The sequence below is a fragment of the Ascidia mentula genome, chromosome 5 (genome assembly GCF_947561715.1).
Source record: "Ascidia mentula chromosome 5, kaAscMent1.1, whole genome shotgun sequence".
Taxonomy (NCBI): domain Eukaryota; kingdom Metazoa; phylum Chordata; class Ascidiacea; order Phlebobranchia; family Ascidiidae; genus Ascidia; species Ascidia mentula.
Genome location: NC_138570.1, coordinates 1,605,699 through 1,633,644, shown reverse-complemented (window position 1 = coordinate 1,633,644; position 27,946 = coordinate 1,605,699). Strand labels below are relative to the sequence as shown.

Sequence of the window (27,946 nt, the reverse complement as noted above, 5' to 3'; positions counted from 1 at the left end):
GATGGATGGAAATGGAAATGTTGCGATCACGATTTTATTTCTTGACAAAGAATGTGATTTTGAGGTACATCAGTGATCAATGAATTCACTTCTAGTGTTTGAAGATATACTCAGTTGTAAGATTTCACTTGGAAATTCTCTAATCAAGCTTTGAAACAAAAACTGTTTATTGAAACAACTGTTCTTCTGGCGTGAAGTTACGAGATATTTGTTACAACCGACGTTTCGTCAACCATCCGGTGAGACTTCTTCATGGTGATGTAGTAACAAGTCATTATGTAAATAAACAGTTGATCGGATTTACCAGGAAATGGTAGCCACGACCAAACGTAGCCTGCATTTTCTGCTTTCAAATTTGGAATTTAACGACACCTGCGGACGATAAATCGCCAAATTGCTGTATTTTGAGTAATAATACACAAATAAAAAGCACAACACATAACCCCTTAATCATACCAGACTTTTTCTGTTAAGCAAGCTTTGCTGCGTGGGTAGCAAACAAGAAAATATTGTTTGCAACAAATATCATAACAGTCGAGATATTGGTATGTTAACTGTTTTATAGAGAAGGGTTGCTTTGTCATTTTCGTCGGTAGTGCGAAGGAATAATTTCAACCCTGTACGTGGGTCAACGTAATCTTTGAACTTAATTGACCTCGCGGGAGTCCAGCCCACATATTTGATCGCCTGACGAGCAGCGCTTGAAACAGCGACAGCCACAAACAAGTTGCAATTCATTCCTTTTAGGATTTTCTCTTGTTTTCTTAATGGACTCTGAACCAAGCCTTGGTTTCTATGCTCAGGCAAAACGTAGCTTGTTCCAAATTTAGCGAAACTTTTCGCGTTAAACGTTGCAAAAATATCTTCAACTTTTTCGAGCTGTGCAAAAAATCTTCCCAATGCCTGAACCTCTATGGTCGGGTTTCTACCATACGTTGCAAAGACATCTCCAAACGATTCCTCCGATTTGTTTTTGGTATGCAATGTTGCCAGCGTCTGTGCAACAAGACTACCTTCTTGATCGAAATAACCAAAGCCTAGTTTTTACTTCAAAGACGACATAACCCGATGTTTGTGATAGATATAAATTTCATCAACAGATATTCCTGCAGCTTTTCGCGCAATATCTTCGATGTTGCATTTCTTTGATGTTGCAACAACAGCTTTCCCTCATTCACTCAACGCTCTCACAGACAAGCTTGTCAGGAAGTCGCGTGTTTTTCGTGAGCTGACGAGCGTCGAACATATGCAGGAATATATTATGCATAAACTTTCAGTTCGAAAAATTCCGAGAGTTCGGTTGCATAAAATGATAAATCAGATTCATAATTTCTTTTAAGATGTAATTTTTCATGTTGTTAACAACTCTTTAATGTAATTTTATGTATTTACTTTTGGTTTTGCAATGTAATGTTAAAGAAATAACAATACGTGATAGATTATACCGTATTACTTATTTAAAAATCTCACAATCTCAGCAGAGACGTTGCGGAAACTTACAAAGTTTTGTGGCCACATTTGCATCTTAACTTAATCTCCATCCAGCACGATTAATCAGGGCTTGTGTGTGTTTTCCAAGGAAATACAAGCTTTACAACCGACTACAGGGAAAAACATCACTCGATGACTTACCATAAGAAAGGATATGACGATATCTTTGTCTTCTTTAGTCTGTCAAAAAACCTTCCCACTGCCTTACATTGGTTACTACAGAAAAGGAAAAATATCAATTAACTTCCTTCATTTCCCAGGAAACACATGCTGGCATCATGATGTCTGTATTTTCAAACGTTGAGTGAACGCAGAAAGTCGAACGTATAAAACAATTGGATCTCATAGAACGCGACACATTTGTAAGAAAAAATACTTAAGAAGGTATGAATGTGAATGAAGAAATGGTAATATAACGTGCCGGGGGAGGAACGATAACGTCATGTGATTTGTTTGCAGCAGTTTAGTTATTTGTTTGGTAAATCATACAAAGGGCATATACACGTTATGAGCTGTTCTGCAAATCATGCATGACAAATAAAGTTACACGATCAAGACAATCAATCGTTTTCAAACAAGAAAGTGCAAAGCTAGACGTCACTCCGCCAGGAACAAAGTTAAGACATCGTTCCGTCAAGAAGCTTGTATTGAAAAACTGCTTTCGCATCTTCTTCCGCAATATTCTGAAACAACTTAATCCCAATCTTTGAATCCACGTAATCTTTGTACTTAATTGACCTCAACGGAATCCACTCAAGAGAATTTCCAACGTGTACAGCCGCACTTGTAACAGCGATGGCCACAAACAAGTTGCAATTCATTCCTTTAAGGATTTGCTCTTGTTTTCTCAGTAGACTCTGAAGCAAGCCTTTGTTTCTATGTTGAGGCAAAACGTAGCCTGTTCCAACTTTAGCGAAGTTCTTTACGCCAAACTTATCAAAAATATCTTCGTCTTTTTCGAGTTGTGCAAAAAATCTTCCCAATGCCTGAACCTCTGCACTCGGGTTTTTACTGGATGCTGCAAAGACATCTCCAAACGACTCTTCCGAGTTGTTTTTGGTGTGCAATGTTACCAGCGTCTGTGCAACAAGACTACCTTCTTGATCGAAATACCCAAAGCCCAGTTTTTGCTTCAAAGACAACATAACCCGATGTTTATGATAGATATAAATTTCATCAACAGATATTCCTGCAGCTTTTCGCACAATATCTTCTACGCTGTATTTCATTGCAAGAGCAAGGGCTTGTTTCAAGTCGCTCAGATTTAGTCTTTTAAAGATAAGCTGATCGGCCATTTCGGTTTCTTTTAGAATTTCAAAAGCTGAGCTTCCAGGTAAGCGGGTAATTGCTTACAAACAACGTTTCTGTAAATACATTAAATAGAAGCATCTGTTTCCAGCAACATATTTTGACCTGTGGAGGTACGAGCAACAATTTTTTGGTAAATAGCTCGCTAATTAACACAACATGAGGTGACGATAAAACGTTAACACTCGGACAGGAAATTATTAAAAGACCGTTCGTGGGTTGGCGAATATCGAACGGGTCAATAAAGCTGCAACAAAATAACGCACAATCCCCTGGAAATGTCTCGAAACCCTTTGAAGTATGAGATGATTTTTTGTTGTCAGCATACGCAATACGTTGCTGTTTATAGCGATACTGATGACGCACGTTGTAGCGTTTTAGCTTAAATTAAACTAAACTGTTTGAAACGCCGACACATCCGACTTCAGTTTGGATAATGATAAAGAAATACTGATGATGCCTATAAGTAAGAGCAATATATGTATTGAACAAAGACAAACACAACTTGGGACTTCATTTGAATTTTCACGGTTGTACGTATCAGTAAATGTTCAAAAAATATTTTCCACACATTTTAGGTCACATTCAAAATCACGGTGCAGCGTTCAGGTTGCACGGACTTGGAGCGTTGAACGGGAAAGGATCGCATTTATTACAAGTTCCAGGATAAGCGTTTCCCGACTTCACTGTAACGTTTGCATTCAAGTTGGAGCCTGAAAAATGTGACGATTAAATGTTAATAAATCTGCTTTTGTTTATTATTTTTCAAAAGCTAACAGCCTTTGCTGCTAGACAAACAATACTTCATCCAGAGCAAAAGAATCAAGTTGCTTTGATTTTTCAAAAAAATTATAGGTAAGTATCTTCGGTCCATAAAGTTGTTTGAAATCAACCGAAAGAAGATTCAGGAATATTCACCAGTTTAAATTTTATTTTTAGTTTACAAATGTTTTGACTTGCGATAAAGTTTATCTCCGAAAGTGCTACTTTAAAACTGAATCGAAATAGCGTCACCTTGCGGCAATATATGCACAGTCATCATCATTCCATTATCCTCGTGAGGAAGTGTGTGACAGTGAATCACCATTTCACCCAAGAATCTGTCCGCTAGAAATCGAACCTAGACCGAAAACGAATTGTGAGGGTTGAAAAAAATAAAGTTTATTGACTCAATAAGTTTGTGGCCTGTGGATGAAAAACGTGAGAAATTTGCCAAACGATATTTTTATTTTTTCCAGGTCCTGGCGGCCTTCGATTCAACCAAAAAAGCCAAGGATCTCTTTTGCAAAGCATGCCGTAAGTAGGATTACCTGGTGTCCGTTTTTTCCCAGACATGTCAGGATTTTTGTGCTAAAATCTGCGCCCGGTGGAAAATAGCCAAAAGTACCCAAATGTCCGGGACATTTTAAACACAGCACCTATAAATAGCTGGTGAAATAACCTGCATTCGGTAGTTACGATACCAAGGACTTAATGCCGTCACACAATGTTTCAAAATCTGTCAAGGTGACTGACCTAACTCTGTGCTGAATTGCGCCTCGATAGATTTTGTGACCCTAGCCTGGTAGCATCAGCAACAGAACCCAAACCAACCGTTATGTTTGCGAGTGGAGGCACGAGAATGACGTCACGAAATATCCCGGGTGGCGAGAGGCCGATGGACTCCGGGCCTCCCTCCCCATTCTTCCAGAGTTTATCGTGGCCGAGAAATCGTAGTAGATCTGGAGGCAACGCGACATCGAGAGAAGCTGAGTCGAAAAGCAATTTGTTTTGTACCTAATTTTGAAACCATGGAGGTTTAAAGCAGTGGTTTACAACTTTTTTAGTTCCGCTTTTGATGACAATCGTGTTCGCGGACCACCCTGAGATATATACGGCATTTTTCCCCCATAAGATTTACTTTAATATAGTTGGCTCTTACGGCAAACAGCGATGCTCGCTTCTAGGTTAAAACGATTACAATTGGATTCCAAGGGTTCGTTCACGTGAGCTTTGAGGTTTATAACCGACTTTCTGATCTACAGCCCCTCAGAAACAACTTCGTTAATTAATGATAACATACCGTTGTATCCGTCCATCTGGTAATAGCAGGGCTCTAAGCTTTGATTCCAGTACCTGAGGTTGCCGAAGTCAAAAGGTCCAGTGTACGGGTTGTAGCTGATAACCTGAAAATTTGATATTTATTGTGAAAAACATAATATCGTCAAAAATCATTTAGTAAGCTGTATACAGGGCCACTGTTTAAGTCTAATTGGTTTAATTAACGTGGTATCGGTGACTTGCGACGATTGTGCCAACTAAATAGCAAATGCGGAGTCTATTTGACAACAAGCGAAACGATATTTGGGACAAATGCAGAGACATTTCGGAGTAGATGCAAATGTGGGAAGCCTTGCATGTGACTGGCGTATATTAAAGCAAATTACGCATCCTAAATTGAGTTGAAAAACTACAACTAAGGCATTCCAAGACAACATTACCAGTCTAACCTGAAATCTGTTCACATGAGTATGAACCGTATGACCTTGGTGCGTCCCCGTGTTGATAAAATACCATTCTTGTACTGTGTCCACCTCCATGTTGTATCTGTACTACATTACAGTTGCATTACAACAGGGGTTATACACCAAGCAACACTTGGCGGAACAAGAAAAAACTCTGTTATATCATTTGGTGTAACAGCGATTTTTGAGAGATTTCTAGAGGTAAGAAAAAATGTCATTCAGACAACAGGAATCAGTCTGTTTGCTAACTGGTACAGACGGATATGTCCTGTTTTGTGAGGTATCCAAAATAACTCATAATGAGTGGTTGGCGATAAGCGTCATAGCGATCTTTTATTTAAAAGAAAATGGGAATCACTGCTTGCAGGGCTTTGTAAGGTTAGCATTTGAAACCAGTAATGTTACAAACTCTTTGATTGCCTGTAGAAGTCTTTGCTGCTGAAGAAGTCGCGATTTAAACTCAACCCGTCATTGGACTCCAATACGAAACGCCCGCGAACTTGGTCTTGAGGAACGTTTTGGAAATCGCTGACATGATACGGTCTCTTGGGCAAGTCGGTTTGAATGGATGTTGAAGTTTCATGCCCTGTCACCGAAATTGTGAGAAGCGTTCCGTTGTATCTGATCATAAAACCGATCGACGCCATTTCGAAAACCGGAACGCTGGACTTCAACTGGCAATAGGAAATCCGGTTGGAAAGGTTTGGATTATGTTAGTGAACTCATGTTCAGAAACTCACGTAATATGTGCCTGGTTTGTTACAGACAACCAACCAGTCGACTTTCGCCGAGGAAACTACGAAACTTTTTCCGAACCGGGGTGGGGCGGCTTGGTTTAAGTACATGCCGTCGAACGCGATCTCATAGAAATCACACGCCGGGTTGTTGTGCTCATCCGAAATATACAATTCTAAGATAGTTGCCACACCAGCATTCACCATCCTAAGATTGGAATTACTTTTTTATATGTGTTTTCTATAAAGTAATTTTTGTCAAACCTGAAACGTTTAACTTGGCCGGTGGTGAGGTTCATGACTGGATTCAGAAGACCGTTGGTCGTAAAGTTATTGACGCCGTTTTTAGGGTCGATCAGCCAATCAAATAAAGTTTCGTGTCCGTCTGATTGGTTGATCTTGATTTGTTGCGCTCTGTGAAAATACAGATTTTCCCAAAAACTAGTAAGATGACATTTTGATCTTTTCAAAATAAACTAGATTAAGATGCTGAGGTTTTAAGGATAAACTTGCAGAGTTTTTTTTCATTGAAATCTACACATTATTACTCCACCTCTCCGGGATTATCTTTAAATATGTGGAACAGGGATTTAAAAAGAGTCAAACAGGGATTTAAAAAGTGCATGGATTCGACGTGAAACGACACCAAACAAACGCCATGTAGGCCGCCATACGTAAAAAGTCCATCGTGAGTTTCCTGTTGCAGAATTCCGTAGCCGACGTCATGAGTTCCGTTAACGTCAGCATATCGTAGAAGGGCTTGAAACACGAGCTGTATATCGTGTTCACAGTTCTTCGGGCACGATACGTCCTGTAAGTGCTGGGGAGTCCGAGAGTCGACCGGGTCTTCCACTATAATCATCCCCGCCATCCCGCTCATTACCTGAACATAGAAGACGTTTTTTGTCGTCATAAACGTCCCTAAAGTTTTACGAATCCTAATCATGCTTGTTAAATGATCCTGGGAATCATTCTCTATTCTGTTGCAATTTGCCCTGACTCATTTCCACCTTATGTATAATTATACCACAATCCCAAAAACGTTATTTTCCAGACTAAAGTCTGTCAGTCTTGGTATTTCGAATGCTATTTCTTGAAAGCGAAATATCTTAGTCTCAAATACCAAGACTGACAGATTTTAACCTAGAAACTAACGTTTTTGCGATTGTGGTCGTATTCTAATCAGTTGATAAATGACGTAAAAAACTTAACGTTTTTCATAATTTGAAACAGTGCAACCCAAATGACGGACACTTTCGACCAAATGATAATGAACATAGCAAATTTTAAAACGTCGATTTTCCATATCATCTGTTTAAAATTCATTATTATTCTCTCCATAAATGTTTCCATGCAATATTCCAATGCAACATTGTTTCGTTGTAAACTTTTCATTTCGGCTTGAAGAAGTTCCAGAACCAATGTAGGAAAACGAAAACACGCCCCGATAAAAATACTTATCTTAAGGTTTCTTTTTGCTTACTTGAACATGAACTGATCCGTGTAGATGTGGGTGATAGAAAAAAGTACCCGGGGAATGGTAGTCGACTATTTTGTAGTTGTAATGATACTGACCATTGTTCGGAGTCGCATTCACAAAAATGCTGTCATGAGGTTCCTTTAAAGAAAAGGTTATATTGCCAAACATGTTTTACGCTAAATTCGGTTCAAATATATCCGAAAATCCACATATAGAGTGGCAGACGATCAGCACGTCTAACCTACAGAACCTGACGACACCGTTTAGGCGAAATTATTATTTCTGTGTACATTGTAATAAAATATCGCCTTTTCCTCTATGTTAGTAATCTGGCTAAATGACATATTCCCTTCACCGTCAGTAGCCTACCCATTACAACATAGTTCGGGCCCCAGTGGAGGGGGATACAGCTAGTGCAGCGCACCAGCCCATGTCAGTCTAGTGGGGTCCATGAATAGGAACGGAGGCCTCTTATTTGTCTCAAAACTAAGAGATTTATATCATAAAAGCTGGCTTCCACCTGTAAGTTAATGTAATCTTCATGAGGAAAAAGTTCTCGCTCTGGTTTACATTCTTCTCAAGGGCCTTGACGTAGTTATTGGTGTATATTAAAGTACTTGCCATTCCACTGATGTGTAGACCGTGAGTGTGAAGGTTTGTGTGATTCGTGAATTGGTACAAGTTGATCTTGCTGTAATAGTCCGGTCTACTAAGCTTGTTGGTCTACATTAAAAATTGTTATGTTTACCCAAACGCACTTTCATACATCTTACATAAAACATGCCAACATTATAGGTACAAGAGATGTGCACGTTGTGTTCGGTAAAAATATAACTCAAGAACCCAATGGACAAATGCAAAAGTCGTGACCACAGAAACGTTTTATTATAATACTGTTTCGACTTAAGATTACTTGCAGGAATTGTTGTAAAATCTGTTGCTGAGTCTTTGTTGGCCATAAAGACAACAGGGAATTCAAAGTATACAAAGTTTCATTTCTACTTCAGTTACAGATTCGAAAATCATTCCAGACGCAAAATTACCCCTAGTGTTGTCGATACTTCAAGACACCGAACTGTTTTAACATTTTCCCTTAATTAACCCAAACACTTACTAGTGTGACGTTCACTGTGTCTCCGGCTTTTATTTTCCAAGTAGGTCCAGGGAATCCCATGTTGTAAGTTCGTCTGGGGAGTTCCAGCCATCCCACTTTGAAATCTGCGACATCCACTGTCAAATTCAGTTGAAGAAATCCGTTGGTCGATCGAAACGTCTTAGGTTGCACCAATGGGAGACCGCCTGCGTATATTACGATTTTCCAAAAGTGTTTCCAAAAATAAAAATTTGAAATTCTTTTCACCGTTGTTATGGAGCTGTCTGAGAACTGCATTTGCCCATGATTAATCTACAACCTATGTTTCTCTGCTTTCACTGAGTTTAATAAATTTAATATAATAAACTTACCTTTCAAGCGACAAGGGGAGGTCATACTGCACTTCTCCGATATAACAACACCCGCCAAACAAATCATAATGGCGATTACGCGTAACATAGTGCTTATAAGTCTCAATCTGTTGCTGTTTGCAAAACCAACAACCAACTGGAGTGCTTGCATATGTTTCAATACAGTAGGAATACAACTCTATGTTGGTAATGTTTTCCTTTCGAGAAGGAATTTTTACATTTCGTGACAAATATTTCCTTCCTTAATCTGCCATCAATCTTGTTATGATCGCGAACAAAAAAATCTTAGCGCAATTCGTCAATACGCGTATGTAAAAAGGTTGAGATTGGATACAAGAATATGTAAACTTGCTTTTAGCATACGGATGTCCATACCAAGGTATGCACAACTCAAATGAGGATGCGTGCCAAATGTTTAATACGCCCGAATGCCACCCGTTAGTTAGACACGGTAAATGTACGTACTCGGAAAAATCTAGTGGGAGATGATCTGGCCACACAAGAGCAAATTTTCTGAAACTGCTTCTTAGTTTTAAGTACGGTTTTCTTCTTTACCCGTGGCCTCTGAGGTGAAAAAAACTTTTATTGAAAAACACTTCCACATTTTGTCCCAACACTGCATGTAGTCGGTAGGTTTGTGCTGTGACCCTTATCCACGCACACCAAATTTTGCTCTTTGCGGTTTGTTTATTAACGAAATAGTTGTAAAATAACTCTTAGTAATCAACCACATACAAATTATTTTATTTACTCCGGCGCCACATAAAGACGGTTGATGGAAAGCTCATTTCTTTCCAGGTGGCGGCGGGTACGAAGATGGTAAAAATGTCGGTAAGCCTCCACTTGGGGGTGTGAAGCGGGTGAAGGGGGTGATAGGGAACGATCTTGTTGGAATCGAAAATGAAACCGGTGGACCCCATGTTGGGCGGACGAACCCTGAAAAAAACAATATTATTAACATCTGAAGTCTATTCCATAATCGGTCATTTTATGTTCGTTAATTGTAACTTAGTCGGTGGATCAGTGACCGTGCCTAGGCAGTGGTAAGTTGGAAGTATTTTAGCATACTAGCAGCGTGTCATCGTTACCGCGGGAATACAATACTCGAAGTGAAACATAGTTCTACATATACGATTGTTAACACAACCGGTTCGCGAAAGCCAATAAATTCCACGAATCGACTGAATCTCACCACTGTGTATTGGTTGATCAAAGAGACAGTTTGCTTGTAGCGAGTGAAATGATCATTTTAGTTTGTTAAATTTTTACATAACCCGTGTCAATATTTAACACAAATTCGACTAAAACACAGAAGACATGAAATCAACTTAACTTCACCATAAGATAAGCTTATAATTAGCACAAATGACATCAGTGTATTATTAGATAGCGCTTCAATGGAATACACTTACTGCACTTTTGTTCGTAATTGGAACAGCATTCGTTGTTTCGGAAACCGCAGAAACCAGAACATTTGCACGTCGGTCGATCTTGACAAGAGCTTGAACATTTTGCTGAAAACGTAAACATGCCCCGGGTTATTAATAATGCCAAAACTGGTGACAAAAAAACGAAATGTTTTATTTAATAATGCGAAATGTTTCGAAAATGTTTGTTGTCAAAATGTTTAGTTACACATTACACAAACGCTTATTATAGCATAAATGTAATGTAAACTGAACACTCGTTATGACGAAAAAACGTGTTTTCAACACAGAGCTGTGGATTTCATGATAAACACAGAAGTTTTATTTTTGTGATGCAGAAGTAAAGGCAGAATCTTCCCACTGGACAGGTCATTACTAGGCGATTACAGCTATTGAGATCATTAGATATACTGGCAACGCAGCTAAGCTGGATCAGCCACTTTTTTCATAATCAACTATAACACAAGCCAACATGGGAGCAACTTACTACAAAGATCAACGTAATCCTTGCAACAATTTCCATTTTCCTCGCACGTTGCATTGCATCCGCAAGGTGGCGATCCACGAACTTTTTTCGGTAAATCAGTGTTGCAGGCAAACCTGCACGTCCCTGTGTAAGAAATATGTTTAAGTTGAGAGCTTTTTTAGTGCACATAAACACGTGTATGGCGAAGTAAGTCGTTCATATTTAGCGAATTTCGAAGCCGCTATCAACTACATTTCCAAATATGGTAAGTTGATTTTTGACTTAATATCGTCACGTATAGCCTTAACGTTGCTATGTACGCTGTCACGTGCCGTCAGGTGCTTCAGTAAAATAAACGCAACGCAGCGAACCAAATTATATGAAGAAATGAGGGTAAGCAAATTGTTGCAAAAACAAACAATATTCATTTTTAAATCGTGGAGTTTAATCTTGGTGAAAAATCAGTCTGCCGTAAAACCTGACCGCATTACAACGCAGCGGATTAATTGCCTTTTTCGTCGCGCTTCTCTCGTTGCCGGCCACCTATATCTCATATTCCTTACCGTAGCAAGTCGGCTTGTATCCGGTCCATTCGCCGCTGCTTTGGCAAGTGTATCTTGCAATGGTACCGGAGGGAGCGTCATGCTTAAAATGAGGATCGCAGCCGAAGTAGACTTTGTCTCCAGGATTGTAGGAGTTTTTAAGGCGGCCAAGTATTAGTCCGTTTGCCGGGGCCGTGGGCGCGGGGCAATTGACTCCTGTATTTCAGAGGTATTGTCATTAAAAACTTTACAATTTCGCTATTTTCTGTTAGTGATATACAATTAGCTTTCGAAACATAAGACATTAAACGTATGATGGCTCTACCAGTATGCGTTTGGATCCGTTACAAAACCAGTAACGGCACACGATTAACTGGACTTTTCAGTGTGTTTTAATGCATGAGTATGATGTCGGTGAAAGGTTTCACGCATGCTTAATCAGAATCACGGTGTGCATTTTAGTCAAAGAATGAAAAAAGTTGAAGCTGGGCAGTATTACATACTTGTGCACTGAACATACGGATTTCCAGTGTAACCGTTAGGGCAACTGCAGGTGTGCGAACCATCTGTGTTTGTACAAACAGCTCCTTGTCCACAAGGTCCACCACCTTCGCACTCATCTATGTCTGAAAACATATTTGTTATTGCGGAGTGCGCTCAATCGATTATAACGGTTAACATATTTCCGCTTGACAATGTAATAGTGATTTTATTTTTCGGAATATAGATGTTATGCCAACGAATTTGGATCAAACCTTCGTTTATTAACATCAATTATTTGAAAAACAAATATCGGGCTCTTGGTTGAAATTTAAAAAAAGTATAATAATTTGTACCTTGACATGAATGCCCGTTGCCAGAATATCCAGTATTGCAAGCACAACTATAACTTCCAACAGAGTTGCTGCAAGATGCGTGTTCGTGGCATGGGGAGTTCGCACACTCGTTAACATCTACAACAGACATATGGGTCAAATACTGAAAAGGTATTCATCAGTTTTTCAATCCACCGTCTCTGTTATTCATGTGCTTATGAAAGTATCATATGAACAAAACCAGTCACATGACTTTAAAGTTGGACTCATCGCAAAACTTAGATATTACTGTGACAATTTTTTATCCGAGTATGTATAAAAGTGTATATTGCGTTTTAGGAGCCCAGATAAAAAGCGATTTTCCCATAAAGAAACACGGGCAGTATGTGTTTTCAACAAGTATTGAACCTACCTGAACAAGTTCGTCCATTACCAGTATAACCACTGTTACAAGTACATCGGTGGCTTCCAGCGAAGTTAGTGCACCTGGCGTTCGTGTCGCACGGATTATTATCACACTCATTGATGTCTATTAATAAAGTAGGTACTAAACACTTTTCCGATCGGGTGAACATTAAAAACACTGAAGGCAAGTTACTCACCACAGCAAAACCTGACAATGTAATCCTTGCAGTTTCCTTTCACATTCTTATTCAAACAACGGAGTCCGAGGGTCGGTGATATTTCAACCTTCTGGCCAGTGGTTCTGTAATCTGCGAGACTCCCCCTAACCTTTGCTTGTATGGAAATCGGTCTGGCGCAGAGCTTGGGATGTTTTTTCCTCAAATCCGACAAAGTCTCGTGATCTCCAGTTGCTGATGGGTCGTCACGGTCATAGTAACCCATCCAAGTATAACCTCGCGGACATATTGGGTCTAAATAATGACATATAAGGGTTTTAAGAATGGCGTGTGGTCAGTGCAGCAAAGACCAGGCTCCTTTGTACACAAACATTTTCACAACTAATACTAAACACCCGCAGCCAAAGAATTTGCAGCAATTCATCTTGCAAAAATAGAAAAACGAAGATATTGATAAGCGCGACTGCAGATATAATTTCCTGATGTTTAGGTGCGCAACCTATAGCGATCAAAACGTAAAATTTGTCAAGTTTTGTTTTTCCGGAAGAGCTTACATTGGCGACCATAGAGGGTTTCGTATGAACCTGTTCGGACGGCTGACTAACATGAGTTATCTGACACTGTTATGAGAGCATAGAAAGCATTAGATTGAAAAATTCAACTTACCACAATAAGCTTCCTCCTTTGGTTGAAATGAGCCGAAAAGGCAAGTTCGCGTCAAACTCTTTCGCAGGCGAAAGTACCGCGATGGGCAGTAATAGGTTATTTTTTCTCCAAATTTGTAACTCGATTTCCTAGGCCCATAAGTACCGTGATATGGACTGGAGGGTGGTTTGCAGCTAACTGTACAAAATAAACAGCAATTATACGTTAGTGGCACACGATCATTCTTACACTATCAGGCTTTTTTTAATATAATATATCACGAAAATAGTTATACCCTTGTAAGCAGCCTGCTGAAGCCATTGTACCAGTGCTAAAGTACAGTTTTCGACAAAATTAATTGCTCGTTTTAGATACTCACGGGAAGTAATAAAAAATGCATCCGACACGGCGAAAACAGCGCAGCAGAGTAAAAGCAAAGTCTTCATTTTTCTCTTCAGTTTCTCGCTCGAAGATAAAGCTGAGATGAATGTTGCAGCAGTTCAACGGTGGACCTTATATAAGGTAGCGGCACTGTTACGTCACATCGCCGAGGGCCAAGTTTAAAGCGCTGACTAACGCAAGCGGCTCTAAATAAACCGATAACCGGTACTTATCGATTAATTGTTGTGTTGTGCTCGTATCGTGCTTCACCCGAAGGTTGGTACTTTTGTATATCGTTTTGGTTACGTGAACACGCCCGTGGGAAAAAGTTGTTTTGCAGGCACCGGGTGGCAAGAGTCACGATGCCTTTGCAGAAATGAACCTGGCACCGATCGATATCAACAGATGTCCGATTTGCACCCGTCAACACAATGTTCATAAAATAACCCATGCAAAAAACAAATCGCGTCTTGCCCAGGTGATGATTTTTGGTACTTGTTTTTATAGCTGTATAAACTATAGTACTACAGAAAGTATATTTTGCTGATAACCAGACTAACATACTTGGCATGAGGACCTTTGGCACTGATGCACTGATGATGAACACAGGTGTTTTACATGTCCAGCATCTTAGTTTTGGCGTTCATATTTCATACTTTTCCTTTTGTTTATCAAAACTTTCCCTATATTGCAACCAAACCTTTAGTCTTCTGTTAAGAGAAATGCACAGTTTTGGGTGAGCTGAGGTCATTTATTGACGTTTGAGTTAAAAATTAGCCGCAGGCGAAAAAGTACCATTTTCCCAACCAAGCTGCAAAACAGAACGCCCAGGTCAATTGTTGCATGACGTCAAACAACTGGACATGACGTTTGTCTTTAGTATCGTGTGCAAACAATATGACGGTGGTATCGACGATAAGCTGTAAAACAAAATGAGTGTTTAAATGGTTGGTTGAGGTATTCAAATACAAATTCTTGGTGCGCGTCCAACTGAAGAATGGGATAACGCTGAAATTGAATCCCAAAGCCAGAACACTGATGTTAAATTTTGCTTGTGTTTTTTAATATTATCCACTAACCAACATTTCGTTTTTTTTTATCCGAAGCTAAACAAATATTAAAGATCACATTTATAATTTGTTGTATTGCAAATAACAACCAGGTTCCAAATCCTAAAAGTGTATTTTAAAAAATCAAGTGAAAGTCACAAAAACCATGGTTTAATCAATCCCATTTTCTGTGAAGTGTGGCTCTACAACTTAGTTTGCCCTGAGAGTACTGAGATCGGCAATTCATCTGCCCTTTTTTTGGTAAAAAATCCTAATCTGTCGCTGTTTACAAAGCCCTCAGGCAACTGCAGTGCTTCTAAATGTTCGATTTCAGCGGCCATATGTAAATTGCCTGCGCCAGTTTCTCGGAAATACGGGACGTAATTAGAAAAAGAATGCGGGGGTTTGTATTTTATCTATAAAATATCTAAATTCTATTTTACCTTTAATGTGTCTATAGGAACGCCAATACGTATTGGTATGTCAAGGATTGAAATTTGGTCACTGCACTGTATTATATTATTTTTTAAATTATGAAAGTTATACAAACGCGCAGCAAAGTTCGTGACTCATGCCCAGGTAATTGTATACAATATTACTTTGTGAGCACCAGCAGCATATACGGGTGGCTGGGACTCCATCCTTCTTTTACGAATTGCTGCCACAAAATTTCCTCACCCAAAGCCGGAAGTGTGGACAACGGACTTAAAAACTACACGTTCTTGTGCTATTTCCCGTTGATCTCTATCAACGAGTTAATAAAATCTGCTGCTTTTTTATGGTGAGCTACAGACAGAGCCACTGTTTCGATCTCATCAGTGTAACTATGGTGTGAATTACAACGATCTGCCATCTAAATAGCCGACAAGATTTCCACTTTGTGGTGGCTATAGAGTCGCCATTAAGTCGAAATAGTGGCCCTGTCTGCAGCTTAATATAAAAAAAACGTTTTTGGCTCTATCACTTATACTGCTGCTTTATCGTTTCCCAGTTAGGCATGATTGCAGCCGATAAATACTTATTTGCGGAAAGCAGCTCCATACATAAATGCCTCAATGAAAATCACTTGTCGATTTTATTGCGACTTCCATCCACTGCCAATCCAAACTTTTATCGCTAAAGTTTATTATTAACAAAATGTTTCGAAATCAACAATGCAGTTTAATATATTTGGCGCTAAAACAGAAACAAAGCGGGAAAAATTCATTTCTTTCCCAAAGGTGGATGGGTTGGTATTGTTCTTGTTGCTCTTGTTGGGGGCGTAAACCATATCGGAGGGCTGAAGGTTGGTGGAGGATTCACTGTAAAATGAACAAAACAATATTATTGACTGTTATGATTTCAGCCTTAAAAACAATTGCCTTCTGTTTAACAATTTTCAGTTTTATTTATAGTATTTTCTGCTAAATCTGTTACTGAGTCTCCGTTAACCTTAGAGAAAACATGCGATTCGAAGAAAACAAACTTTTATTAAGATAGGCATAGTTATATCCACAGTGTATCTGATGCAAAAGTTTGAATAAGTTATAGTTCTTAAAGTATTTGACACGGTCGGTCCGCGACCACGTCATGATTACTTTGGTGCACGTATGTCGTCAAGCAACATTTTTGCCCGAAGTGAGCCAACGAAAGCACCGCATATAATAAACGTCTAGTTTCCCTAAAAATTTCGGTCTTAACAGAGGATGGGGCAAGTTGCTGAAAACAAACCAGGAACATAAAAAATTTGCATAAAAATTTTATCAACCGAAGAAATGAAAGTTTGTAGAAAATTTTAAGGGGAAGGTAAACCAATGTCTGATCAAAAAAATCAACTTATTGTAATTTGTACATGATTATTATTCAACATCTTGGCCGAAAACACATCCTTCATGAACCGACGATTGCAACACCACTTTTCCAATGTGGTAACATATCTTTTGGACATAAATATGTTTTGCCAGTAGAGCTATGAATATATGAAATATTTGTAATAAAATACCTTCTGGAAAAAACCCGACGATGCGAATTTACAAAATTTAAATGATTCCACGGTAAATTGTTGCACGTCAGTGCCGTGAATTACACTCCGCATTATCACACCAAGCTAACAAATAAAACAACTTACCGCAAGCTTGCACAAAATCTCGACAACAATTTTCTTCTTCTTCACAAGTTGCATTGCAGCCACAAGGGGGAGATCCCCGGTGTAATCCCGGAAAAGGATTGCAGGCAAAATCACAAGATCCTGGTTAATAAAATACTTTCGGTTAAAAGCGATTGTAACAAAATACTTTTACACAACTCATCTAAGTTAGTAATTGATAAGTTAAATAAAAAAGCACTTTTATCCGAGTCTGTGATCGCCAACAACTAAGTGTTCATTAGTTAAAAAATTCTGTAGTTTGTTTGGAAATGTTGTATTTTCGCAAAAACAATCCTGGCCCATCTTCGTAAACCCTTCCATGCACCCCCATCAATCCTTACCTTCACATGTCGGCTTGTGTCCGCTCCATTCACCATTGGCTTGACAAGTATATCTGGGAAAGGTTTTAGGGGTTGTAATATCCTTGTAATGAATGTAACATTTGAAGAAGACATGGTCGCCAGGCTGGTAGGAAGTTTTAAGTGTAGACACTTTTCCGTTTTTGGGTGCGGTCGGTTGAGGACACGAGACTCCTGAAAGGCAAAATTCGTGATCAAACTTTTGCAAATCATTGTTTGTGATCCTGCGTGCATAGAAACTGGCAATTGGTTGGAATTATTACGTCAACGCAATACGGTGCGATGATTTTGGTCAACGCCAGACAAAACAAAAAAAGTTTCGGTCATGTATTAATCAGAAGCACGGTGTGTATTTTAGTTGAGGGTTGAATAAAGTTGAAGTTGGGATTATTACATACCTGTGCACTGAACATACGGATTTCCAGTGTAACCTCTTGGGCAACTGCACGCGTGCGAACCATCTGTATTTGTACAAACAGCTCCTTGTCCACACGGTCCACCACCTTCGCACTCATCTATATCTGAAAACATATTTGTTGTTGCAGAGTGCACTCCATTGTATCTTAAGGTTAATCTTCTTTTTTTCTTGTGTTTGTTGGGTTTTAATTAATCGATTCGAGTGATTTTAACAATAAACAAAGAACCACTTCTTGACCTTAGTTTATTAATATCAATTATTCGAAAAAGTGGACATGATATTAGAAATATTCGAATAAACGAAGAGTGGACTCTTGGTTGATTTTTTTCCTATTTTCCAAACAGTATCATAATTTGTACCTTGACATGAATGCCCGTTGCCAGAATATCCAGTATTGCAAGCACAACTATAACTTCCAACGGAGTTGCTGCAAGATGCGTGTTCGTGACACGGGGAGTTCGCACACTCGTCAACATCTACAAAAGCCATAAGAGTCAAATACTTTAGGAGCATTCCGCAGTGTTTCTATCCATCGTTTCTGCCATTTTGTTCAACGCCGGATAAAACAAAAAAGTTTCGGCCAAGTATACACGTTTAATCAGAATCACGGTGTGTATTTTAGTGAAAGAATGAAAAAAGTTGAAGTTGAGCTTAATACGTACCTGTGCACTGAACATACGGATTTCCAGTGTAACCGTTAGGGCAACTGCATGTGTGCGAACCATCTGTGTTTGTACAAACCGCTCCCTCTCCACACGCTCCATCACCTTCGCACTCATCTATATCTGAAAATAAAATTTGTTATTGCACAGATCCTGTTTTTGGATCAATTTTACGCCGCTAGACAAGAATGATCTTTTGCAAATATTTTTTAAAATGTGAGGAATTAAAATCATGCATACGGTTTATTATGAATACATATCTTACCTCCACAAGAGTGCCCGTTGCCAGAGTAACCACTGTTGCAGGCACAACCATAACTTCCAACGGTGTTGGTACAAGTTGCATGTTCATGGCAAGGAGAGCTCGCACACTCGTCAACGTCTACAAAATTTCAAACACATTTTTAATCATCTCCAAAGTGTGATAAAAGTATCAAAAGTTTTACAATATTTTGGTATCAATACAATGTCGATGGAACTACAAAAACAAACGTCAGTGAAAATAAACGGTTTCGTGATTGTGGTACAATTATACATAAGGTGAAAATCGTCAGAACCATTGCAACAGAATGGGGAATGATTGCCAGAATCACTTAAATAAGTATCGATGGAACTGCAGAGGATTTTACGAGTGAAGAAAAGGTCGATTTACACATAACATAAAGGACAACATAGGGTTTCAACAACATATGAACTTACCAGTACAAGTTCGTCCATTACCAGTATAACCAGTGTTACAAGTACATCGGTAGCTTCCAGCGAAGTTATTGCACCTGGCGTTGGTGTTGCACGGATTATTATCGCATTCATTGACGTCTGTTTGTTTATGAAATAAAGTCAATAAAATTCTTTCCTCGTCAAGCGAACACAGAAAACTTGGGGGCAAGTTACTCACCACAGCAAAACCTGACAATGTAATCCTTGCAATTTCCTTTCACATTCTTATTCAAACAACGGAGTCCGAGGGTCGGTGATATTTCAACCTTCTGGCCAGTGGTTCTGTAATCTGCGAGACTCCCCCTAACCTTTGCTTGTATGGAAATCGGTCTGGCGCAGAGCTTGGGATGTTTTTTCCTCAAATCCGACAGAGTCTCGTGATCTCCAGTTGCTGATGGGTCGTCACGGTCGTAGTAACCCATCCAAGCGTAACCTCGCGAACAAATTGGGTCTAAATAATGAGATATAAAAGTTTTAAGATTTCTGATTGGGTGCAGCATGGACCAATTATGTTTTGTTTTTCCAGAAGGGCCTCGCTTACATTGGCGACCATGGAGATTTTAACCGGGTTGAACGGCTAACTAACATGAGTTATGTGACATTGTTATAAAAGCATTTTAAATTTCAACTTACCACAATAAGCTTCCACCTTTGGTTGAAATGTGCCGAAAATGCAAGTTCGCGTCAAAGGCTTTCGCAGGCGAAAGTATCGCGATGTGCAGTAATACGTTATTTTTTCTCCCCATTTATAACTTGACTTCCTCGTCCTGTAAGTACCGTGGTATGGCCTCGAAGGTGGTTTGCAGCGAGCTGTACAAAAGAAACGGCAATTATATGTTAGTTGCCCACTATTTTTCATGACCTTTTTCAGCTATTTCGTGAAAGTAATTTGTTACATTGTACAAAGAGGTTAACAGCGACCTGTGCAATTTTCCTACATTCGTATGAAAAGATAAATATATCTTGGGTATTTTTAAAATTAGTTCTATTACGAAAATAGTTATATCCTTGCAAGCAGCCTGCTGAAACCATTTTACCAGTGTTAAAGTACAGTTTTCGACAAAATTAATTGCTCGTTTTAGATACTCACAGGAAGTGATAAAAAATGCATCCGACACGGCGAAAACAGCGCAGCAGAGTAGAAGCAAAGTCTTCATTTTTCTCTTCAGTTTCTCGCTCGAAGATAAAACTGAAATTAATCTTGCAGCACTTTTCGGTGGTCCTTATATGAAGTGCCGCAGCACCGTTACGTCATACCACCGAAGGGCAAGCGCTGATTAACGCACGAGGCTCCAAATAAACCGATACCCGGCAGTTACCGACTAATTGTTGTGTCGTGCTCATATCGTACCTTACCCAAAGGTACTTTTACATATCGTCGACAAAGGTTGTTTTGCACAAACCGAGTCATTAGGGAAAAACGTGGGGTCTTTGCGTAAATGAACTTGCCACCGGTTCATTTGTAGGTACAAATGTCCGATTTGTACGTGCCAACACAATGCTCACAAAATAAACCATAGAAAAAATCGTATTCTACCCAGGTGATAATTCTTACTCTAACTCTACAGAAAATATTTTTTTTTAAGAATTACAGGCAAACATTCTTGACATACAAGCGAACAATTTCTTACCGGTACAAGGCATATATATCGTTTTAAAGCATTAACATACTGTCAGGGCAAAAAAATAACACATGGCGAAGGTATAACAAAAACGTTTTTAGTTTCCTCATTAAAAACTTTTCCAATATTGCAACCAAAGCTTTAGTCTTCTGTAAGAAGAAAGGCACAGTTTTGCATGAGATGACGTCATTCATTTACGTTTGAGTTAAAACTCAGCCTCAGGCAAAAAAAGCAAATCAGAACGCCAAGGTCAAGTACAATGACGTCAAAAAACTGGACATGACGTTTGACTTTAGTATCGTGTGCAAACAATATGACGGTGGTATTGACGATAAGCTGTAAAACAAAATGAGTGTTTAAATGGTTGGTTGTGGTATTGAAATACAGAAGTTTGGGGCTCGTTTAAGATCAGTAAATATTGGAAAACGGCTAAACTTTTATGTCACAGTAAGAACACTGACGTAAATGTTTTTCACGCTTACTTTTTTGCACCTGGTTGGTTAAGCTAAACAGTTATTAAAAAATCTAGTTTGTTGTCTATGAAGAGATTGCATCATACAGTACTCCAAATAGCAACCAGGTTTTAAACCCTTAATGTAATTAAAACATTTGCACTTAAAAGCACAAAAAACCATGGTTTGATAAATCACACTTTCTGCATAGGATTTTACTATGCTTGATAAATTGAAATTAAATACATGAAGTCGAGTTTCGAACGCAATCACCGACAACTCGCAATCTTGTGGGTCACGTGGTTTGTTGGCAATTGCGCAACACATCAGTGGTTTGGCATTCAAAACAAGAAACCAGGTAGCTTACTGTTAGTGCATGTGCATAACATTCTACACAAAGTGTATCAAATGTACGCAGGCACTGTTACGATTTTAATTGTTGGAAACAAAATGTTTCACATTGAGGTCAACTAGTTTATTAAAATTATAAAAAATTCTTCGTTACCTGATGTAGCGATCATTGATCACGATGTTAATTTAGGAAGAATCAATAAACCTTTAGTCATTACATAACAGGTATGGTGAGGTATAAACTTAATTCAGTCACAGAAATTCCGGAAGATTGTTGCTTGTCAAGTTCTAGAACGTGCAGCAGCGAACTTGACCAACAACTTCGGTGCAAAGCATGGGGAAATTTTGAACGCGTCATCAGGATGAATAATCTCACGGTGACTTAGCGTTTTCCGGGTATCGGCACCAGTGGTACGCACCTCTGCCTTCCGTGCTGATCTGGTAAATGCGTGTATGTGTTAATCCTCTTAACCAGTTAACTAAATAACATATCTTCTTGCTGGATAAAACCATTTACATACAAGGATCTAGCAATGCAGTTGCAATTTCCAAGTAAATTTTGCACTTTGTTCACTTTTTGATATATATTAAATCTATTTTTTTTACTTTTGTGGACATGAATTCACTTACGTACTATATAGCAATAATTTGTTATTTTATCAGAGCAACAGCTGAAATGTCACACAGTGGGATACAGAAATATAGCCTACACTTCATAAGCCTCCAAGTGGTGACGTCCCAACAACATTAAAACGACTCACCAGAACCAACGCCCATTTGTGAACATCTGCAGAAGGATAATTATTATCTATGAATTACTATTGAGCCATGTTGGTTCTATTGGCTGAAGGCCACAAATGTGTTACAAAACGAAATAGCTAGCATTTGCACAATTCTATTTATTCCATAACAGCGAGTTATTGCATGCCAACACGATATGATTAAACCGTGAGTCACAACTTTAACTACTGGCTTCCAAAAAGTGTTTGCGGGTTTTTTCGTGGTCGTTTCCAAGAAGTTGGACATTTTTTGAGGCTCGGCGGTCGGCAAACGATTTTGACCCGTTTGACCTTGACTTGTTTTTACGGTATTCTGCGGGAAGGCTTCGTCCAAACAACAGCGCAACTATTATGGATGATATGAGTGACCTTCTCTTTTTTTAGTTGAATATTGTTTTGCGATACAACAATTTTATAACCAGTGCTCATAATGTATTAAACGTACGTTACGCCAACAACGACATCAAAGTTTACCATTAACCAAAATTGCATGAAAGAAGGCATTGTGAGAAAAAAGCTAGGTTGACTGCTGTGATTTCCTTCCAATCACTGTCCGCTGTGGTATCTTGTTAGTCCAAATATCACGAGTAAACGGAATTTTTCTCTTTTGTAGAAACGAGCCCTAACTGTGAAGAGATTTAGTCGACCATTACGTCTTTTGGTGGACAAGGATTCTGAAAAGAGAGTTTGATTTGCGACATGTCTAAGAGATAAATTATTTTGCTTGGTTGTGGTACTTCGAGACATAAAACCAGCTCCAAAGTTTTATTATGTAAAGTTACGTTTTTTCCACACCAAATATCCGACAAACTGGGTGAAGTCCCGACCGGTGGTTGTGCACTAAACCGGTTGTAATTCGTGACGAAATAAATGAATGCGGTACCTTCTGTTTAATACAGCGAGAAAACAGGGTTGGTGTTTTCGCCGATGTCAGCAGAAGATAACGAGGTTTCAATTGGGTTGGTTTTTAATAAAGGACTTAACAGTTCACGTGATGCCTCGCTAGGAATTTTAAAAACGTGGCCGATAAAACCTAAAACGAATATGCTTTTATTTTTATTGTTCACACAACTGGTCCATTACAATCAGCCCAATGTTTCAAAACTCTTAATCTGCTTCATTTTACCTAGCAAACCTCGGGAAGCAGGGAAAAGGAAAATTTATATAATATATTTTGGAAGGAATTCTGCTTGATCAAAACATTTTGTGACAAAATCATTATGCGGAAATCTTTTGAAACACAACTGCCACAAACAATATACCTTTTCACTGCAGTGTACAAAGATAAACACATTACATGTTAAAATGTTAACAATATGAATTTAGCAAATTTTTGGATGTGGCATTTCTAAACAAAAAAATGCAAATAGGCAATCACAAGAAATAGCAAAAATAAAGTCAGGGTAAGTACTAAAGAAATGGTGACATAAAGTCGCATGTACTAAGTGAAAAAGAGTAAATACATTTCCAAATAAATGCACAAATCTGATCAAAAGATAAAATTAGCTATTTACAAAAACCCTTTGCAGGCCAAACTTTTCATTGCATCAGAGTCGTACACAAACAAGCAACCAACAATTTGACCAACGCCAACAGTTGGCATAATGCAAAAATTTTTCTAAAACAACTTAGTTTTGCCAAATCATTCCCTAAAATTGTCACAATTCTCTAAGACTGCTTTATGTTGGCTCGACCACAAGTTATAGTAGATTGAATTTTGGTTTGCCAAGAGTTGATTGTGTGTTCCTTGCTCCGCGACATTCCCGTGGTCGAGCACAAAAATCTTGTCACAATCCATCACAGTTGAAAGTCTGTGTGCAATAAACACTGAGGTTTTGTCTTTGGAAATCCTCTGCACGGCTGCAAGAATGTTTTCCTCTGTAATTGAGTCAAGAGATGATGTGGCTTCGTCGTACAGCAAAAATGAGGGATTTTTTAGGATGGCGCGTGCAATCGCAACTCTCTGCTTTTCACCACCAGATAGTTTTAAACCCCTTTCGCCAACTTGGGTTTTGTATTGAAGCGGCATTTGAAGAATTGCTTCATGAATGTCAGCCATCCTTGCCGCTTCATATACTTGCTCCTCTGTTGCATTTAAGTCGCCATAAGCAATGTTGTGGTAAATGGTGTCGTGGAACAACACCGTTTCCTGAGGAACAATCCCAATAAGGCTCCTTACACTATTTACATCCAAATCTTTGATGTCATTTCCACCAAGGCTGATGGTTCCAGCATGTGGATCATAAAACCTGTAAAGCAATCGGACAAGGGTTGATTTTCCGCTGCCACTTCCTCCAACAATCCCAACCTTTTGTCCAGGTTCTACTGTGAAGCTCAATTTGTCAATGATTGTCTTTTCTGGGTTGTATGCAAAGGAAACGTTCTCAAATGTAATGGAGGTCTGTTCTCTTGGTAGCACAAGTTTTGGAGCTGTAATGTCCCGGGCAATATTTTGTTTTGTGCTCATCAGACTGAGCATTGATTGCATGTCAATCACAGCTTGCCTGATGTCCCTGTATACTGACCCGAGGAAATTCAATGGCACAGATAATTGAAATAATAAACCATTCACAAGAACAAGATCCCCAACAGTTAGAGAACCCTCTTTGATGCCGTGAGCTGCAAGAAGCATGATGCCTGTTAAACCACAGGTAAATATAAACTGTTGACCAAAATTGAGAAGGGCAAGGGACATATTTGTGTTTAAATTTGCTTCTTCGTAATCAGCCAGTACCTTATCGTAACGCTTGATTTCATATTCCTCATTATTAAAGTATTTCACTGTCTCATAGTTTATTAGAGAATCAACAGCTATTGTGCCAATCTTGCTGTCTGCTTTGTTCATCTGTACACGGTACTTGGTGCGCCATGCTGTTATGGCAAGTGTCCATGTGGCGTAAGTGCATAATGTAGCCAAAGTAACTAAGGCAAAGTTGCCGCCACATTTATACCAAAGCAGAGTGCTTACAAGTGTCACCTCAAATGCAGTGGGGACAATGTTGAAAACCAGAGCTCGCAAAACAAAGTTAATTCCTCTCGTTCCACGATCTATGGCTTTGGAAAGGGCACCAGTTTGTCTTGACAAGTGAAATGTCAAGTCAAGTTCATGCAAATGACTGAACAGATTTTTGGCAATGTTTCTGATCGATCTTTGTGCAACTCTGGCAAACACAGCATCTCTGAGCTCCCCGAATAGTCCAGCACTTGCCCTTGCTGTGCCGTATGCTAGTATAAGACATACACCAGTTGTAAACACTGCATTTTCAGGTGTTGCTAAATTTAGTCCAGCTTCGCCAAAAGCATCTACAATCCGTTTAAATAGAAAAGGGACTTGAACACTTGCCAGTTTTGCAGCCACCAGCAGAGACAGTGAAAAAACCACCCTTCTTCGAACCGGAGGGTTGTTTTTTGGCCAAACATAGGACAACATAAATTTAAGTATTTGTTTGGAATTCACAGGTTCCACGTTGAGACTTTTATCTTCACCGACAACAGCTCCATGCATGGCATTGTATCTCACATTTTTTAATGTTATCTTTCTTCGATGTACAAGTTGGTGACTTTCATAGTTCTGTATTGGGTGATGTGCAGTGACCAACAGTGCTGGCCTCACACACACTGTCAATTGGTGTCTGCAACTATGCAACCTGGAAAGCATGCTTATTTTCTGCAAATAGTAAATACAATAATGTTAATTTTGTGCTTTTGACAAATCGATGTTGTTTGGCATGGCATAGTGATGAAAGTTGCATGTAAACATAATCACACAATCTGTACTTGAAATCTGATATCTCTTTTTTTTGCAACTGAATGAAAATGAATTTGCCATATGGTCTAAACTAAACGGAAAACAGTATTTTTTGATAATGTTTGGCTTAAATGCAAAATATTTAAACATGCGTTACTCACGTCCACAATTAGGCGTGTTAGCAATTATAATTTTAATTCAAAATAAAAATACAAAGATGAAAATAAATAACCTTTGCACACAATAAACTACGCCATAATTACAATTGTAGAACGTCTACTCAAGCGTGACTAAAATGTGCTGATTAATACCAGCCGGTCATCACGTGACATGACACAAGCAAATTATTAATTCAAGGTTTTTTCGCGTAACATAAAATGGATTTTACAATAAACTAAACAGAAACTCAACGTATTACCAGAAACAAACACATGTTTACCCTTTTCTGGCTCATTCTGCATTTACGCGGAAAGGTTTTTCAACTTTTTCAGAAAAAAAACGCTTCCTTCCATAAACGTAAACGTGCACCAGACCTTTTCTGCTTACACAGTGAAATAATTTGAAAATTGCCCTTTCATACAAATCATCGGTTGTTTGTGGTAACGAACAGGGTAATTTTTTCAACCAGGTCAATTTACTTTTGTTTATCAACACGAAGACTGCCTATGGATTATTCAGTGTTTATTTATGGACTTAACGCCACATTTCGCTGTCCTACGTTAAACCTTTTCACGTATTTATTGTTAAACGCTTGCTTAAATATCCAAAGCGACCAAACCACTTAAAAGTAATTCAACACAGTTTCTCTTTGCCTGGTTAAACTGTTCAGCAATCCTATATCACTATATATATCCTATTGATTATTGCCTTTCCTTGTTTTGGCGCAATCATGCCACATAAACTAACAGCAGTGGGGTTGACAGTAATCTCGGTTAAACAGTTCAGCAATTGTTGTGATATTCGAAATGGGTTTGGGACAATAACCCAAAATCTCAAAATCTGCCAGCAAATTTACATTGCATTTAGTTGTCTGGGATTATCAGCTTATATCCGCCAAGATAGTCACTGCCAGACGTAAATCGAGCGACCGAAGGATAACAAATAAGCCGAACTAATCGAGAATACAAAATATTATAAATAATCCTGAGTCGCCTGTCTGTTTAAAGTTTCTACGACATATATATTTCGCCTGTGTTTGCAGGCATCATCGATATCGCTTATTCAAATAGAATCAAACGAGAATACGTTTTTATAAATAAGAGGGAGGAATGTAACTGTGATATCTGGGCACACAAGTTTTTACTTAACTTTAGAATGTGGATAAAAGCATTCTAGCTAGCAGTCGCATCATCTAGAAACTGGAAATGCATGCAAATTTCCTTGACTTACAAAGAACCAAGTTCTCCCTAAGCGCAGCAATAAGGAACTTATTCAAACTATTGTCATTATAACGCATACGAATTTCCCTTGATTTTGACGGTTTAAATTTTTTTTTCAGTATTTACAGTTGTTGCAAAACAACCAAGGGTGCTAAAGCGCAGCAAAGCAAAAAATTCACAGTCATTACGCAATTTCAAAACATTCAAACCTGATGACTACAAGCTGAATTACGTCACTGGTTTTAGTAACATGGGAATGCGTTAGAAGTTTTTTGTCCAAAATGAAAACTTGATTTCGTTTCCGTTAAAACCGACATTTTCTTTCTTGCTTACACTTTTAATAACACGCCCTGTCAGGGTCGACGCCGATGTTTGTAATTACCGTGCGCCGATGTCTGCGAAACCAGGGGTTTAGAAAGAACTGCTCGGCGTTTAATAAACCGGCCG

The 27,946-nt window shown here is 38.8% G+C and overlaps 3 protein-coding genes across 3 annotated transcripts; all 3 read right to left on the bottom strand.

Annotated features, from left to right (window-relative positions):
* Positions 1 to 3,390: 3,390 nt before the first annotated feature.
* LOC145901780 (uncharacterized) lies at positions 3,391 to 13,903 on the bottom strand. Its single transcript, XM_082989560.1, has 22 exons — positions 13,837 to 13,903; positions 13,479 to 13,655; positions 12,834 to 13,106; positions 12,644 to 12,760; positions 12,253 to 12,369; positions 11,920 to 12,042; positions 11,438 to 11,632; positions 10,896 to 11,018; positions 10,345 to 10,373; positions 8,982 to 9,012; positions 8,632 to 8,816; positions 8,139 to 8,240; positions 7,521 to 7,655; positions 6,712 to 6,920; positions 6,302 to 6,451; positions 6,044 to 6,245; positions 5,724 to 5,977; positions 5,289 to 5,385; positions 4,862 to 4,964; positions 4,393 to 4,547; positions 3,814 to 3,919; positions 3,391 to 3,512 (listed from the first exon to the last, which is right to left on the bottom strand). Exons 1-22 carry the CDS (start codon positions 13,901 to 13,903, stop codon positions 3,391 to 3,393), a joined length of 3,072 nt encoding a protein of 1,023 aa, XP_082845686.1.
* A 2,187-nt stretch (positions 13,904 to 16,090) lies between these two features.
* LOC145901776 (uncharacterized) lies at positions 16,091 to 20,343 on the bottom strand. Its single transcript, XM_082989557.1, has 10 exons — positions 20,259 to 20,343; positions 19,802 to 19,978; positions 19,347 to 19,619; positions 18,717 to 18,833; positions 18,452 to 18,574; positions 18,149 to 18,265; positions 17,770 to 17,892; positions 17,354 to 17,545; positions 16,995 to 17,114; positions 16,091 to 16,188 (listed from the first exon to the last, which is right to left on the bottom strand). The coding sequence occupies exons 1-10, from the start codon at positions 20,323 to 20,325 to the stop codon at positions 16,091 to 16,093; spliced, it is 1,407 nt and encodes a 468-aa protein (XP_082845683.1). The 5' UTR covers positions 20,326 to 20,343.
* A 3,376-nt stretch (positions 20,344 to 23,719) lies between these two features.
* On the bottom strand, positions 23,720 to 26,030 carry LOC145901612 (iron-sulfur clusters transporter ABCB7, mitochondrial-like). Its single transcript, XM_082989354.1, has one exon. It carries the CDS (start codon positions 26,028 to 26,030, stop codon positions 24,015 to 24,017), a length of 2,016 nt encoding a protein of 671 aa, XP_082845480.1. The 3' UTR covers positions 23,720 to 24,014.
* Between the last annotated feature and the right edge of the window lie 1,916 nt (positions 26,031 to 27,946).

Excerpts from the sequence above, each read along its gene's own strand:
- LOC145901776 (XM_082989557.1), bottom strand. The coding sequence starts at position 20,325 with ATGAAGACTTTGCTTCTACTCTGCTGCGCTGTTTTCGCCGTGTCGGAT. Across the intron at positions 18,834-19,346 it reads CATTGTCAGGTTTTGCTGTG|ACGTTGACGAGTGTGCGAGC; the intron begins GTGAGTAACTTG and ends GAAATTTTGTAG. Across the intron at positions 17,115-17,353 it reads ACACAAGCCGACATGTGAAG|GATCTTGTGATTTTGCCTGC; the intron begins GTAAGGATTGAT and ends TTTATTAACCAG.
- LOC145901780 (XM_082989560.1), bottom strand. The coding sequence starts at position 13,903 with ATGAAGACTTTGCTTTTACTCTGCTGCGCTGTTTTCGCCGTGTCGGAT. Across the intron at positions 10,374-10,895 it reads GGATTACGTTGATCTTTGTA|CGCTATCTAATAATACACTG; the intron begins GTAAGTTGCTCC and ends ATTCCATTGAAG. Across the intron at positions 8,241-8,631 it reads ACACAGTGAACGTCACACTA|ACCAACAAGCTTAGTAGACC; the intron begins GTAAGTGTTTGG and ends TTTTTAATGTAG.
- LOC145901612 (XM_082989354.1), bottom strand. The coding sequence starts at position 26,030 with ATGCTTTCCAGGTTGCATAGTTGCAGACACCAATTGACAGTGTGTGTG.